Raw genomic sequence first — 16,158 nt, forward strand, 5'->3', positions numbered from 1 at the left:
ACCTCTGGTTTAAATTTGACAATGTACTTGCCAGTTGTATCACCCGAATACCGGTGAACGTTTCTCGAGGAGGTCGGAGATGCGCTGGCGTGTAGAGTTGAGAGGCCGAGTAGTAAAAGCGCGCAGCTGAGAATGGAAGATATTGTTTGCCTCATCGTAGATATTAAGTCGATATTGCAGGAACTCCTTTGGGTGAACGAGGTTCGTGAGTTGCCCCTCATACAGGTCTTATATATGTATCATCAATGTCAGCATTCCCCATGGGCCCGCAGAAGTAATTTGTACCCATGCTGCATTTGATACCCATCTGCGGACGTAATGTATGCTGATCCGCCCTAACGTTTCAACCAAGTCTGTTCCACTGGCGGATGCGGGCAGCGAGGGCCGTCCAATGACATAGAGTGATATGATTAGGATTATGGATTCTGAAAGCGGTAGCGTGAAACACCAGGTTAAAGCCCAGGGGTTCGATGTAACCAGTTCGTGTCAGTAGTCACTCAGCAAGCTTATGCGCCCATCTAAGCGCCCCAGGGCTTTGGCACTGTTTGCCATCAGCGCCTACAAAAAGGCTCAGCCTCGGAATGTCGCGAGTGTCACAATTGTCGCAGGTGTCGCAAGTGCAGGAACCCTTTCCGTGGTCCACCTTCTGAACCGCCATCATCTCGAGCCCTGACCAATTCCTGACTAGTTCCTCGATTCAATCAACCGACCGGGAAGCGACAGAGAGTGAAAGAACTCATCTAATCTGTATGGAATTGACAACTTTGTCCAACCTCGACCTATCCTTCAAGCGACTAACTAAATAGCTTCGGACGACTTGAGGAAATCATCCAGTGAAGACCACGACCACCGTGCCGTGTAATAAGATAGCACAGAACAAAACGCTTAAACCTCTCTCCTGGTCATCATATTCTGAGTGGAGTGGAGAACGGATAAATCGAATACTCTCGCCATATCTTCTTTTCGCCAGTGTTCATACTGACTCTCAGATTCTAATTATATCTGGCCCTACAGGACCGTAGAAGCGCACATCGATGCTCAGATAGGACGTAGAAGCGTAAACATGCTCGGACAGGACGTACGTAGAAGCGCATCCATGCTCGGGTGGACGCCTGTAATGTGAGCTCACAGCTCACTAGCTATTACAGTCTCCTGCCTCGAACTTGGTAGTGTGGCAATTCTAGGGGATAATTCGAAAAGCCGTTCCACTCATGCCGGGGTGCCGGAGGTTCCTTTGAGACTGAAGAAGGACATACTCATGACTTGAAAAATCGAGTGAAGCGACGGGGTTCTGTAGATGTCCTTCTTCAAGAAACAAACTCCACGCTGAGCGTTATCTAAGAATCTAGGATATATAAAGGGCTTCCCTTCCTTACCCTTTAAGTTCCATTTTCACAATGCCTCTGTCAGTCTCTGGTATAACTAATTTCGCAACCATTGCTCTCTCCTTTGCGTTATGGGTTCTCCCAGTAAGAGCGTTACTTCGGTTTCCCTGCTCGCAGCTTGTTATTGAAAGATTCGACCCGTGCGTTCATGCCCACTCCGTGCTATCTACATCGCTGTCCTGACTCGCGCTGTTCTGCAGGCTTGTAACCCCCGGTATCGTTTCGCCTCACCTTCACCAGGTGCGTATTCCGGCCCGGCTTTGCTTCTGCCACTGGCGTGGTTATTAAACCGACTCTATCTACCAGATCGTTGGAGGAGTAAGCCAAACGGTTGTTCGAGTTACACTTACATCGCTGAGTCCTACTTTCAGAATGCGTACGAGGCAAGGATCTTTACATGCCGACTAGCGATTAACTCGATGGCTATAGATTCGACATCTCCATGGATCCATCTCTGGACCTTCCGAAGCTATCGACGTGCACTACGTGTACCTTCACGGAGGATTTGTCCAATTACTGGACAGCAGTCGTTTATTTCAGGCATAAGAACGGAACGTTCGAGAGGGTCCATCAAATCCCTGAAGAGCTCGTTGGGCCAGCGAACGGTGGCATGACGCTGTATTACATCCAGCCACCTGGAGCGAGTAAGGTGACTGCTTTCCCGAAGGTACGAATAAAGTTTTCAGCTTTCAATCTTTATTGTTATACCTTTTCGACGTGATGTTAGACTGAAAAAACGCGCTACTAGGGTTTCCGAATGATAGTTGGCGATCCCCTTCTTCGTTCTTTCAATTCCTCCAGCCCAGAGTCGCGCAATCTGCATTTCCGGTGCTTGAATAAAGGGTTTGGGAATCCTGATGAGGGGAATGGAGGTCCTGTTGCTGAGCCTGGAACTGATACATATGGGTTTCCCGAAAGGAAGTGCGAGGGAGGTGTGAGGTCGGAGATCTTCTTCCCTTCGTGCGTGGTAGTGTCGTATCATTTTTTGGCGTCTCGTGCTGATCGTCTCATGCGACTGAACAAGGTGTTGGGACGGAAAGAATCTTGACATGCCTGACCACAAGGTATAACCGACATCATTATCTTGTTCTCGCCCTGGCCCCTAACTTTGCCAACCAGAGTCATATGCGATATCCAAGCAACGGGAAATGCCCAACGACTCACCCCGTGGTCGTACCACAAATATTCATAGAGATCGTCTGGGACACCAAGAGGTTCAACCACCTCTGGGAGGAGGGTGAGCCCCAGCCGTTCGTATTCAGCCACGGCGATCCGTGAGTCCGTCCTCCTTCCATCCACTACATACAATTCCTGACTTCTAACTCTCACCGACAGAACCGGCTACGGCCAACACGCCGACTACATCTTCGGTTGGGAAGGTGACTCCCTCCAGCGCGCGATGGACACATGCAAGTCCTATGGAGGTCCCTGCCCAACGTTGAAAACGCAGAGCGTGGCGAGTATCAACCGGTGTGTTCAGAAGAATAGGGTCAGAGAGGCCGTTGATGGAGGTAGGCCCTGACGTAGTATTAGTCTCGTACATTGAGGTGATTTACATTCTCTTTTATTTATCTCCCAGCTCTGCCGGCGCTTCCTGGGTGTAACCCTATCCAGCCGGGCCCTCGACCTGCTGTCCCGTATCCGGTCAAAGATTGCAACGCAACCAAAGATTATGCGCCTTTGTAAATGTCTTCAGCTGTAAATATAATATACTGGACCTTGACGCCGCGGAAGGATATGGTTCGTCGTACTCAGATCATACAAGCACCAAGGATGGAATCCAGGATCCATAATGAGCGCCCGAACGGCTTTGGCACTGTTTGCCATCAGCGCCTATGTCCTCTCGCTCACCGTTGGCGGCGGCATTTGGACTCGGTGTCCCTTGTCCGCATTCCAACACCGCAGGGCGACTTGGTGCCCAGGTTTCAGTTGGCGCGCCTGCCTACGAAGGAACTCTTATTTCTCAATCTATACCCAACTTCAACTCTTGGCGGAACGCAATGACGCCAGCCTTATCCAAATGCAGAAACCCTTTCCATGGTCCACCTTCGGAACCGCCATCTCCAGCCTGATCAATTCCTGACTCGTGCCTCAATTCAGCCCACCTGGAAGCGAAAGAACTCATTCAACCAACACTGAGCTGACAGAACCGAAATATGTCCAACCTCAACGTACTGACTATCGGAAAAGGAAGCAAAGGAATCAAAGTCAACGATACCCCTCCCGTGGTACGCCAGTTCATTGTTTCCTTGTCTTTGCTCGGCGCACTGACCGCCTGGATCTAGTCGAAAAAGGCAGCCCGCCAGGCAGCGAAAGCCTCCAAGGCGTCAAGTTCGTCGTCTGCTTCCAAGGCATCAAAGTCGAAATCTTCGTTGTCGAGATCTGCTGCAGACACAAGCAAAGATCCTGAGGTCCTTGCTGTCGAGGATGACAAACCAGTCATCACGGCCTATTCGCAACAGTCCCGCTTCCACCGTGAAACATTCGACGCAAACACGACAGATATCGACGTCAAGGGCGTTAATATCAGTATTGGAAACATGGGTGCGTGGCAAACCCGTATGTTCGAGGCGAGCATTGATTCACAGTCAAACCGTGCAGATATCCTCGTCGACGCACACTTGAGGCTGAAGAAAGGTGTCAAGTATGGAATGGTGGGCCAGAATGGCGTTGGCAAAAGCGGTATGTGGAAGGTGCACCCGATAGGCTGATGAAGTTCTAAACTTCGCCCGTCTAGTCCTTCTCCACACACTCTCTTCAAACCTCCTCATCGGTCTGCCACAGAACGTGTCATTCCTACACATCACCCAGCTGGAGGACGTTGAACGCGAGTCAGACCTCGAGTCCGGTCGAAGGAGTATCTTGCGGGAGGTAATCGAAAGCGACGCTGGGACAGTCGGAGTCCTGAAGGAGGCTCGAGGTGCGTCGCTTGCTTTGGGACTACCGCATCCTATATTCTGAAGCTGGATTTAGTGCTACACAGAGCGCTTGAAGATGCGACGAGAGACTCACCCGAGGCGATACCAAACCTCCAGGAAACCATCTACACTCTCCTGCTATCTCATTCCCTTGCTCGACTCGATTTAGCGCGCAAGATCGCCACCAAGCGTTCAGGCCAACGTGGATACGAAGCCCGACAGAAGCTCCTCGAAGTTGAAGCTGAGCACAAATCATTGGAGGGTTGGAAATCGGCCTCTGGTTGGGACAGTATCACCAGAGACGTCGCCAAGAGGGTCGTCGATGAAATCCGAAATCGCATCGAAAACCTCCTTGCTGGAGGAACTGTTTCAGCATTCGACAACCAAGACGTCGGGCCTTCGCTCATTCCATCGTCAGCAACCACCCCCAATGACCAAGACAAGCTCACGCAGGACGACGTACATGTTTTCCTCTCGACCTTCCCGCCCTCGTCGACGCTGTCGTCTTTGGAGGTGGAGATGGAGGAGAGGGCTCGGAGGGTGCTGCGAGGCGTTGGTTTCAGCGAGGACGAGATCGGACCGTCGTTGCTGTCCGCTGATCGTGGTTTCGAGCCTTCGGCGCCTAGTCCGCATGGCGAAGGGAAGATGTTGAAGCAGCTAAGTGGTGGTTGGAAGACGCGTGTTGTCCTCGCCAAGGCGCTCTACTTGAAGCCCGACGTGCTGTTGTTGGATGAACCGAGTATGTGCCCCTTCGTTCGACTCTACACCGGCGTCGTTACTGACGATTCCCCTCTGAACGCGCCCAGCCAACCATTTGGATCTCCCGGCCATCATGTGGCTGACCCACCACCTCACTGCAGGTTCATCCGAAGATTCTTCAGGTGGGTCCCGCCAAACTGATCTCGGACATAGGTCTCCCTGACTGGTATTGAATCTGCAGATACGACCTACACCCTCACCAACCCCGACCAAACGGTCGTCATCGTCTCGCACGACAGGGACTTTATGGCACGAGTTACGACGGAGACTATCATCTTCAAAGATAAGAAATTGAGTTATTTCAAAGGTGCGCACTCATTTCTTTTCGGGTCTATCATCTCTGATTTAGGGTTTGTGCAGGGAACTACGACGACTGGGAATGGAGTGTAGGAGAAAAGAAGAAACGAATGGAACGGCTGAAAGAGGTAAGTCGCCGAGCTCGTCCGTTGAATCCTGGGTCTAATTGCTGATTCGGATTCGGTATCGTCTATGTAGTTGGACGATAAGCGGCGAAAGCAGATCCAATCTGTCATTCAGAGGAACATTCAGCAGGCGAAGGCGACGGGTGATGACAAGAGACTGGGGATGGTGGCATCTCGAAAGAAGGTGCGTCACCAACACTACATACATACCTTTGTCACTGCTAGGTATCGATCGTATCGTCTGACAACCCCGATCTACGGTACTACGGTACTACGGTACTACGGTATTATGGAATTATGGTATTATGTATAGGCCCTCGACCGACTTGGCATGCAACGCCTCGAAGACGGGAAGCGGCACAAAACCTCGTACCACGGCGACCGAGCCGAGATCGTGGTCGAACAAGGCTTCGTGACGCCGCCCATCGTCCTTCCCGAGCCGTACAAAGTCCCGTTCCACACCAGCGCCATCCTCCAACTGGGTGAAGTCTCCTTTGCTTATCCCGGCACCAAGACCGCGACCAAGACCGAGAGCAAGAAAAACTACGTCCTCCATAACGTTTCGCTGGACATCTCCCCGCATGCGAGGATCGCGCTTCTAGGACCGAACGGGTGCGGCAAGTCGACGCTGATGAATTTGCTTGCGGGGGTGCTGGAGCCGACTGAGGGAGAAGTCAGGAGACATCATCGGGTGAGGGTTGGGTATTTTAGTCAGCATACGATTGAGCAGTTGGATGGGGAGGTGTCGGCGGTTGAGGCGCTGAAACGGATGTATGATCCTCCTTCCGTCTCTGCCTCTGCCTTGGCTTCTACTTCTACTACGAGTACGCCATCTTCGATCGGTCTGGGTCTGGGCCTTGGCCCATCCTCCTATTCATCCTCATCTTTCACCCTCGAAGCGCCCTTGACGCACCAACAAGCCCGCGCCCATTTCTCGTCTATGGGTATCTCCGGTTCTGCCGTTACCCAACCCATCAAAACGCTCTCTGGCGGACAGAGGAACCGCGTCGCGTTGGGTTTGGTGACGTTCCACCAGCCGCACGTCCTGCTGCTCGACGAGATCACGAACCACCTTGATGTGGGGAGTGTGGAGGGCGTTGTGGAGGCGCTGGAGGGGTTTGGGGGTGCGGTGGTGGTTGTGAGCCATGATGTTTGGTTTTTGAGGGAGGTGGTGGAGGGTGGTCAGGGTGGGGGGAGGGGTAGGCGTGGTGATGATGACGACGACGCGGAGGATGTTGATGATGATAGCGAGAGTAAAGGTGTGTTCTATGTGGTCAACCCAAAGTCGAACCCCGGAGCTCTTGTGCGGTGGGACAAGGGTCTTGATGCGTACGTTGAAAGGGAGAGGAGGAGGGCGGAGAAGCTGGCCAAGGAGCAGGAGAAAGAGTTTGCGAGTCGTTAGGGCGACGGGGGTAGGACCTGGATAATCCCTGGTCAACCATCGTCGATACATCCAGCTAACAAATATCAAACCGTTTGCTTTGCGGAATCTAATGGACCCCGGGTACCGACTCTACTCTCATCTGGCAGGTGCAACTCGATCGGAGCCCGAATGTCTGAACGCGATGCTACTACTCTGCGGTTTGCGATGAAACGACTCGGAGGTGCGGTGGTGTCGTAGTTGAAGTGAGTCTCTTCTTGGTCGGCGATTCGACGGAGGCTTGCGCGTGCGTTGAGCCTTGACGCGCGGGTGAGATGGAACTCATTCTTCTGGGTGAAGGATGTTGGAATTTCAAGGACTCACGATGCGAGGATGCTGTTGGAGTAAACTGGGGTCTGTTAGGCGATGATGAAGTGGTCAAAGATATGGAGACCCACGTTTGGCTTGGCATTCGAAGATTGCGAGCCAGACGACTGTACATTCAAGTTGCGTAGGTTAGGATTGGCTTGTCGAGACCTTAATTAAAGGTTGAACGTTGAACTCACAGGAGTCGCTGCTCAAGAACTTGAGGGAATTACGGTGAGTATCGTTCCGACTCGGCTGAGACAACGAATCCGACTCACCAAGACGAGCATGGAGATGGAGGTTATGCTACAGTTTTCCCCTTCGTCAGGCCACAATCATAGCGCATTAGGAATGGCTTGGCTTACCCGGTGACCAACCCCGTTCCCAAGGAGTACTGTACTAGGCGGTCCATCAAGCGCATCGAGCTGAGCATTGAAGAATTGTCAAATCAATAATCGATACCTATCACTCCTTTCCCACAATCGACAATTTTATGACCAAGGAGTGATCATCATGACTTGTGCAACAGACCAGCTACATACCGAGAAATAGACCGTTTACGCTGGAACCACAAAAACGCCACCATCGAAGAGGCGAGCGTAACATCTATCGCGCACAAGACGCTAAAGACGATCTTGACGAGCCATTTCCAGTGCAGGTCGAAGAGGATGACGTCTGCCCCGTTTTGTAGGCTCCCGATCCCGATTGCGAAGGCCCCGCCGGAGAGGAAGAGTGTGGCGGCGATGCAGAGGGGTGCGATGAGTTTCCAGGGGCGCGGGAGCATGCGCCAGATGCGGGCGGCGTGGAAGAGCTGGGAATGGGGAGGGGGGTTAGTAGAGAGTCGGCAGTTGGGAGTTGGGAGTTAGGACGCAGAGAGGGAGAGGGCAAGAGGCTTTAAGAGTCGTACGTACGTGGGTTAGGGAGGTCACCAGTGTGGAGGGGAAGATGGCTCCGACTAAGTAGGGTATCCGACGGAGACTCTCAGGGTCACCGTACTGAATAATAGTTATTTTGAAGATCTCGGCTGCGACGAGGATCATATGTGCGAGCTCTAGGAACCTGTCGATGGGACTCAACGTATGAGTGCGAGCCTTATATACTATAGATTGCAATTGGCGACTTCGAACGGAGCGCACCATAATATGCCAACCTTGTAAAAGGCTACCGGTTAACATTTGCCTGGGATAGGTGGGATAAAGACGAGGCTGAGAGGCAGACGCACCAGCCATTGTAAGTACCACGTATCGTCTGGGAAGCTGTGGTAGTAGTTGAACGACTGTACTGTCTCCACGCCGAAGAGGATCAAGGACACCTGGGAGCCTATCTCGATCGCACCTCCGCTTAGCTTGTAGTCCGACGACATGGCGTCGAAGTACATGTAGCAATGAGAAAGTTGAGCAGCGGGGTAGATCAAAACCTTCCTGTCTTTTATTTATCTAAACGGGTAAATGTGACGTACGAAATATGAACTTGGTAGGTAGAAACCAAAGGGGTCGTGCACAGGCCCAGGGTCCTTTGGGCGCTCAGAACTGAGATGATAGTCGCTGCGTTCATCACTTGAACAGGATTCGAATATCTTTGATATCAGGATCGGTAAGATACTTCCAGGAAGTTTCGGTTGTTTCTCACACCTGCCTGCCTATACCTTCTGAATCGGCCACCACGGTGAGGGACGGTGACATTTTGACTCACCGACAGAGTTAACCGTGGCATTGAGTAATATGCAACGAAAGGATGTTATTCCGCAATGACAGACCCCAACTCCTATTCCTACTAGCAATGTACGACGTCCGTATCCCCTTGTCAATTTGTCAAAATAAATATTGCAGTGCCCGTCGATGACCTCCCATTCAACACTCGCCTTTCCCACCAGCCCTCATTGATCCCGAGTCTTGGTCATCGAACTGGCGATGGACACTCGAATCCATCTGGATCGCGATGACAGGCGGCTGACCCAGGCGCTTTCCGTGCCCAGAGACTCCACCTCCGCTGGAAGCGTATGTCGAGGCCCCATTCGAGGAGAACCCGACGTGAGAGCCTTCTGTCCACATGGTGCGAAGGCCGTGGCGAGAATTGAGTCTGACGGATGGGCATGAAGTATGTTAGCTGCAGCTCCAGTGCTTCGAAGGCTACCGGCACTCACGACGCCATCATACTGTTTGAGTATACTGGAAGAAGCTTTGTGAATAGGATATTTGAAGGATTGAGGGATGGACGTACACCTCGCATGGCAAGTGAAGAATGCCACCCATATCGCTTTAAAGGGATGGATGAGGATGTGGGTGACTTTATCTGTGGGACGAACATCTCTCACATGTGTTCTGTTCGATGTTAAACTGACAACGGCAATGAAGATTAGTCCTGAGAGAGTATATAGGAACTGGACGTACGGCAATGACGAAGGCAATTGATGTCGCGCTGAAGCATAGTTCAGGTTTTATGCCAATCAAGGCAGTATGCATCCCCGCACCTAGTTAGAAGCCCCGTGCCTGAAAGGAGAGAATAAGCATTACGTCTTGGGTTCAGATCGAGCAATACTGACAGACTGTAAGCTGAACCACGCGATCGATTAGGCGAAGGGACCTAAAGAGTGGATGGTTAACACTTGGTCGCCATTGATTCGACGAGAAGTGCGTACCGAGACATGACCTTTCTGCGCTGCTTGTACAGGTAGAAGGTCATCGAGAATGCAAGAGTCATATCCACCAAAGCCTCGCAAACCAACACAGAGATAACCAGCCAGGCGTAGATCTCCGAGTACAGAACGACGTTCCGGGTTTTGAGACCGAGGGCACCTGCTGCCAGCCCACCGACAAAGCGGGCGAAACTGACTACCATGCATCCTGGACCTAGCCACTTCCATGGCTTTGGAAGTAGCCCCCAAACACGAGAAGCGTAGAATCCCTAGAGCCTCCATTACAATCATACCAATTATTTAAGAGGGCGGGTGGACGTACATGTGTGAGGACGGTCACGAATGCCGCCACGAGAATGGCGCCGGATAGGAACGGGAAGTCGAAAAGACTTGTTGGATCGCCATAGAAGATTATTGTGAGCCTGTAAACCTCGCACGACACAAGGATTACATGGGCGAGCTCGAGGAACCTATGGGGGCAGATATTCATTACCGGATGGCGAAAAAAGTCGATTGTAAGGCTCCTACCAAATTACGGACACCTGTGGTTCGAGAGAGATGAGAAGGTATTCCGGCGGAAGACAGTTTATACAGTAGAGGAACGCACCAGTGACTTGGTAATTCGGTTGTCGTTTGGGAAGTTTTGGAAATAAAGGTGACATTGCAAGGAGGCGACGCCGAACAGGAAAACCGAGAATATCGAGCCTATTTGAATGGCACCAATGCTGCCATTCAGGTTCAGGGACTCAGACATTGTGTCAAAGGGGGGACCTCAAGGTATACGGCAGGTAAAGGCCCTGGCCCTCCCCACGGTCCTCTTATACGCGACCTTGGGGGAGGCTTCGTTAAGAAGTTTGATTGAGAATATGATAGAAGTTTACCTGGTATCAATGGTTCTCGTGTGCCGGCTGAGTGTATCCGCTGGACAGGCAGCGGCAAAGGTCGATCCACATTCCACCCTTATCTAATAGACTGTTTGTTCGAGGCCTATCGAACTCCAAAACAGTCAAGACTTCCTAGAGCGGAAACACTGGGAGCGAAAAAGTTTCACGCACTCCCCGGAATCCTGATGAAACTCAAAAGAACCGCGCCGCCAGCGGAGATGAAACTAGGATGGAATATTTAGAATGAACAGGCATCTTAGAAAGAGAAAACTCACAGATGGTTCATCAGATTTCCTTCGGCATGGGGCTCTCCATGCGAGCCACACGATTACTGTAACGGAATGTTGCGCGCAAGGGGTCAGGTCGGGGTTTCCTCTTTTGAGAGCCTACTGCCGCTGTTCCTACCGAGGGTAACCAGTGCTTATAGATTTTCATTCGAGTACGTCATGCTTTAGGGACGACCTGTTCCGGCAAGAAACCCACAGTGAGAGACTACCAATGAAAGGCGTGATCGCGGGGGATAGTTACTTGAGAATTAGTCGCCCATGAAGGCTGTGCTTGCGATTGATCGGGGATTGAAGTGGTTCGCCATGTTCCATGTATAGAGCGGAGAAGTAGGAGATCAGGTTTGTTCACGAAACCGACATTCGTGGGGTGGACGCTTGAGCCAAGGCAACGCAGAAGGATACATCGGGGGCGCTGACAAGTTGCATCGATGTCCAGCTCGATTTAAGAACCCGGGACTGTCGTTCTCTGGGGAAGCCTTAGAGCGACCCATTTATAGGTAGGTCTGTGGTAAGAATCAGCGCCCTTTTCCAAGATATCCAAACGAGATGGTCGGCAATTGAAGGCGTCAGCACCGCGCGGAATTGTGGAACCATGACAATGCAGCCAGAGGGGAAGTTTGATTTCAATTTGGTCCGCTTGCAGCTGTTTGTCCCTGTTTGAACCTAAAGCCACCCCTCCCCTCTGCGGTGGTCGACGATCGTCGACCTAGGACGCTATTGAAGAGGGGCTACAGGATGCTACGACACTCGCTAGAGAAATCCAGGAGTTGAAGTTGAAATTGGACACGCCGCCAAACAGGACGATTTTGAGGCATAATAAGAACGCGTTGAAGGAGAAAGAGGAGGACTTGCCCAAGGCTCTTCACGCCTTCTTGACCAAAGTCGTGATCTCGAGTCCAAGGAGATGGCTTTTTACAGCTATAAAGAAACCTCAGGCAGCTTTTCCGAACACGGCGACTCCATGCTCTTGCGATGCTGCACTCAGGGATGTCTCGGGGTTCGCAGAACCACGTTTCCTACGGCGCGCCCATTTGGTGGGTCATCGAGAAGGTCTTGGCCAAGTATCCTCACGTCGACTTCTACAGAATCCCCATACTGCTACTGAGTGCGAACATCCCATTCAAGCCGTTACTCCTCCTCCCACACTTTCTCGGTCTGCCTTTGATGACTTGTCTGTCTCTGTCCGCTTCCTGCATCGTCGGCTCATATATCAAAATGAATCCATGCAGCACCGCGTGCTACCTGAAGGGAGTTGTACGACCGTAGCTTAACCTTCTCGTCCCTGCTTTTTCAATGTTCTGATTCTGTAGGTCTGCTAGCGTAGAATGAATCTCTGGTATGAACTGTCATCCTGCTATCCCAGCTAGTGCACAAAGAGTTTCATTACTGGGATTTATTGTGGCAAAATGGGATCATCGACTGCTGGTGGTGTACAAGGAACCCCTGTCAGGACTCGAGCCAACTGAACTCCGAGTCGGAGCGAATGGTAGAAGTCGTCGAATGTCAAGGCGACTACTTAGCGGGACATCCGTTGTCTTTTCTCCGCTAATATCAATTCCCATCATATGTAGAATGCCGTGGAACGCGACTCCAGCGCGGAGGCTTTCACCTTGAGCGCCGGCGCTGACCTGATGCGCGCCATTTACCGGATAAGTCAGAGACTCCATGGATCATCCTTTCTCCCATAGCCCACGTACTATGAGCCGTTTGACCAAACCGAGGCCTTTGCGAGTGCACCTACCTTTCACCGTTGCTAGCAACGAGGAATCCTTTACCCCAGCTCTCCATAGGCCAGTTGCAACTTCGCAACCTGATATGGTAACGGGTCGTCCGGGCACAGGAGCCCATCAGATGGTAAAAGAGCACCAGTAGTTTCGCAACCCAACTGAGGAATTGACAAATGTGGTGAGACTCTAGGCGCTAGTATCACAGACATTGAGCTGTGCACACAGTGATCTTTCGAAACCCCGGTCCACGCTAGTCAATTGATACCGGGCGTCGCGTCGTCGCTCCTGATAAGCTGGATTATTAATAGATCTGCGCGCGTAAAATCTCGGAAAGAGTCGCGTCTGTACGCATTGGCCCAAGTCCAAATTGTACGCGAGTTGTTCTACCTCTGTGCTGTGCTTATAGGTATCTTGGAACGGCGAAGACATTGAATCGAACAGTTTCTGACAACTGTGTGTTTGACGTCTCGCTATTCAGATTCCATTGATGCCATGTCTGATGTGGATGCTTCCATTAGCCGCCTTGTGCTCGAGTTTACTCCGAACGGCTTGTTGATACGTTGCCGGGCGTTCAAAGTCCACATCTGTCTACCTTCTGAAACGCGCGAAGTAGAGCATAAATTCTAAGCAAGGGGCTCCGTTGCACCCGCTCACCATCGCCTACCCCTTCGCTCGCCACACCATGTCCTCTGGCGGAGTGAACCTACATATCACCATTGGCGCCATTCAAATAGGATCACTATGTTCTATGTTCTTGTTCGGCATCGCGACTGTTCAAACGCATACCTATTATCAAGGGTTCCCAGATGATAGAAGATACTTCAAAGCGCTGGTGAGTAGCGCTTCACTGAGACTCCATTGGACACCTTTGACGCTTCTTCGGTACTAGGTTGGCATCATGTGGTGCGTCTCTCAGACCATCCGACGTTGGGAGTAACGGTCTCCAATGTACAACCATTATCAGGATCCTGGAGCTGTTCCACACATTTTGCGTGTCTGCTGAAGTCTACAGGACGACGATAGTTCACTACGGCAACCCAGCGAGTCTCATCAATCTCCCGTGGATGGCGATCGCCATCTTCGCGAGCGCGACTGTCACTTTCCTCACCCATGTAAGCGCTCTACCACCCCTCGCTCTCGCCGATGGCTAAGAATAGCCTCAAGACCTTCTTCGCTTCCCGTGTGTGGATAGTCCTTCCCCATCCTTGGAGATTTATCGGGCCTGTGTGCATGTTCTTGACCTTCGTCGCCTACATTCTTTCGCTCGTCTCAGCAGTTGCCGGCGTTATTGAGGCGAATTTGATCGTATACGAGGAGAAGTGGGGGTGGACGGTGTACATCGTTCTCATCAGCGGGGTGGTACTGGACATCGTCCTCTCGAGCTCGATGGTATTTTATCTTTGGCTGCAGCGGGGCAGGGTGCTTGATCGGTGCGCACCAGCTTCGTGTCAAACCATGAATGGTCTCTCACCTCACGACCTGAATCGCCTATAGGTCTATGCGCCTCATTGACCGCGTGGTTCAGTATACAATCTGTGGGTAGTTATGATCTCAAGTGATAATGATATTGCAGCTGACTGTGAATAGGCACAGGAGTTCTCACTAGCGTCACGGCGCTGGGATTTGTGATTTCGGTGAGCAATCCCTTATTCACGAGTGAAGGTGAAGACCTAACGGATCGACTTCCTAGTTTGGCGTCGAAAATGGCTCCTGTAAGTCGCATCTCTTCAGCCTTTGCCTTGAACGGATACGTCAACATCGCCAACCACAGTTATCTGGGTAGCGTTTTTCACCTGCCACGCAAAACGTAAGTTTGATAAGGATCCTGGCATAGTTTGCGTTGTTCTGACAATCTACCAGTGTACTCGAACAGTATCCTTGCAACGTGAGTGAGACTTTGCTAAAAGGATCTGAAGAATACCCGGGCTAATTTCTACGGCATCCCTCCATACCCACAGCCTCAACTCTCGAATGAGCTTCCGCGCCCCTGGAACATCAGTATCAAGTCGCCAGCAATCTAGCTCTCATGCCGCCCACCGCATGGGTGCCATCGAGTCTTACAGAGGCTCGGAACGCCGCCCAGTCAAGGTGAATGTCGAGATGACATCCAGCGTTCATCGCGAAGAGGATGTCAAGCCAGTATCAGTTCCGTAATCTGATTACAAAACGCCGAGGTCTAAGGGCGGCCTCGAAACCTTGCGTTACGATATTCTACGGACCTTTCTTAATCTTTCACTAATTTGCCTTGTAAATACGCTGTCCTGGAGCTTCAATGGGCTGTATCTTAATAGTTTTGTTCAATACAAATTGGAAAATCTGGGAAAGTATGGGTTGCCTCGTCTTCTCGGAAAGTGCGAATGTGCGAGAACCTCTCGGTCACGATCAACTCACAGGGGCCCCACTAGAAGATAGATACTCGATGTTCAGAACATCCGATATCATAAAGAACTCCACCAAATGTCGCCCATTGGTCCGAAAAGGTCTAATGCTTCTCATACCGAGCTTGAGTATTGACAAGTCTTGTTTTGCCTCATACGTCGGTGAGAAAACGAGCTGCCGCCGCGGTATACGGTTGATTATCGCGAGAACAGGGCCCCACCTTCCTGAAGCTGACCTTTATCCTTGGATAAGGGGCGTAAATGATACCGAAAGCTGAAGAAATGGTGTGAGATTGGGCAGCTGGAAACAATGTAAGAAGGGTGTCACTTACGAGACTCTTGACAGGTAAGTATGTTCTGGATCGGTGTCGCCGGAACAGCAATGAGCCTTCCATCACGGCATTCTGAATCGCATATGCGGTGAGATAAGTAACGTGGAAAGGGTCATTAAGGTCCCACAACTCTCTGTCTCGCCGTCGGATAGAGGAAGAGAGGTCTCGAGTCAACAAGGTCATAGTACTAGCCATACCAGCCCGTGCGGCCACTGGTGCTGGAATCGATCTGGGTTGAGGGTGTTCGAGCTGGAGGCCAATACTCCGATATTGGCGCTGGTTGAGTAAGGAGCGCAATCATGCTGCAGGATCCTTCACTTAGCAATCGGGTGATGGTCGCATAGACCCCCGCGGAAAGAAGCATTCCCAACGTTTACGGAAGTGGGCAACTGAAAAGATGGGTTTGATGCATGCAACGACTGAGCCAGGCGTTACTAGCAGTAGTAGAAGGTGACCCTCGTCGAGAGGAAGACCAGAGAGAAACGAACCCAATGACGACTTGAACCACTGGAAAGAGTGATTCATGCCATAGTCTTGTAGAAAGCACAGTTGTCAGTAAGAGTGAGAAACATCATGTTTGAGGAAGCGCCTGAGCAGCGTCTGTCGATAACGTGCAGGGTAAGTGATGTAGCCGACAACCCATTGAGCAAGCGGACAATCGACTAGGAGCGAACGAGTGCCAGTGGAACAACTCGGACTGATGAT

The 16,158-nt window shown here is 51.4% G+C and overlaps 5 protein-coding genes across 5 annotated transcripts; 3 read left to right on the plus strand and 2 right to left on the minus strand.

Moving 5' to 3' along the window:
* Positions 1–406: 406 nt before the first annotated feature.
* On the plus strand, positions 407–3,071 carry CC1G_15646 (hypothetical protein; the record flags this gene model as incomplete). Its single annotated transcript, XM_002910171.1, has 11 exons — positions 407–465; positions 835–858; positions 1,015–1,078; positions 1,361–1,405; positions 1,586–1,625; positions 1,692–1,761; positions 1,815–2,052; positions 2,134–2,317; positions 2,578–2,659; positions 2,721–2,896; positions 2,965–3,071. 11 exons carry the CDS (start codon positions 407–409, stop codon positions 3,069–3,071), a joined length of 1,089 nt encoding a protein of 362 aa, XP_002910217.1.
* A 470-nt stretch (positions 3,072–3,541) lies between these two features.
* CC1G_15647 (hypothetical protein) lies at positions 3,542–6,886 on the plus strand (the record flags this gene model as incomplete). The annotated part of the gene is made up of 10 exons (XM_002910172.1): positions 3,542–3,613; positions 3,671–3,929; positions 3,987–4,067; positions 4,123–4,305; positions 4,473–5,042; positions 5,110–5,184; positions 5,244–5,369; positions 5,423–5,487; positions 5,558–5,668; positions 5,798–6,886. 10 exons carry the CDS (start codon positions 3,542–3,544, stop codon positions 6,884–6,886), a joined length of 2,631 nt encoding a protein of 876 aa, XP_002910218.1.
* Positions 6,887–6,918: 32 nt separating this feature from the next.
* Positions 6,919–8,573, minus strand: CC1G_10619 (hypothetical protein; the record flags this gene model as incomplete). Its single annotated transcript, XM_001839574.2, has 9 exons — positions 6,919–6,941; positions 6,993–7,162; positions 7,229–7,253; positions 7,303–7,338; positions 7,411–7,429; positions 7,489–7,516; positions 7,576–7,635; positions 7,753–8,021; positions 8,433–8,573. The coding sequence occupies 9 exons, from the start codon at positions 8,571–8,573 to the stop codon at positions 6,919–6,921; spliced, it is 771 nt and encodes a 256-aa protein (XP_001839626.2).
* A 357-nt stretch (positions 8,574–8,930) lies between these two features.
* On the minus strand, positions 8,931–10,613 carry CC1G_10620 (hypothetical protein). The gene is made up of 11 exons (XM_001839575.2): positions 10,453–10,613; positions 10,374–10,387; positions 10,168–10,315; positions 9,849–10,114; positions 9,753–9,793; positions 9,681–9,699; positions 9,601–9,628; positions 9,525–9,546; positions 9,431–9,466; positions 9,354–9,378; positions 8,931–9,289 (listed from the first exon to the last, which is right to left on the minus strand). Exons 1-11 carry the CDS (start codon positions 10,597–10,599, stop codon positions 9,061–9,063), a joined length of 975 nt encoding a protein of 324 aa, XP_001839627.2. The 5' UTR covers positions 10,600–10,613; the 3' UTR covers positions 8,931–9,060.
* A 2,812-nt stretch (positions 10,614–13,425) lies between these two features.
* Positions 13,426–14,897, plus strand: CC1G_10621 (hypothetical protein; the record flags this gene model as incomplete). Its single annotated transcript, XM_001839576.2, has 10 exons — positions 13,426–13,575; positions 13,633–13,646; positions 13,708–13,855; positions 13,908–14,173; positions 14,238–14,278; positions 14,331–14,377; positions 14,434–14,455; positions 14,515–14,550; positions 14,604–14,628; positions 14,702–14,897. 10 exons carry the CDS (start codon positions 13,426–13,428, stop codon positions 14,895–14,897), a joined length of 945 nt encoding a protein of 314 aa, XP_001839628.2.
* Positions 14,898–16,158: the final 1,261 nt, after the last annotated feature.

The sequence above is a fragment of the Coprinopsis cinerea genome (assembly GCF_000182895.1).
Source record: "Coprinopsis cinerea okayama7#130 chromosome 11 map unlocalized cont3.11, whole genome shotgun sequence".
Taxonomy (NCBI): domain Eukaryota; kingdom Fungi; phylum Basidiomycota; class Agaricomycetes; order Agaricales; family Psathyrellaceae; genus Coprinopsis; species Coprinopsis cinerea.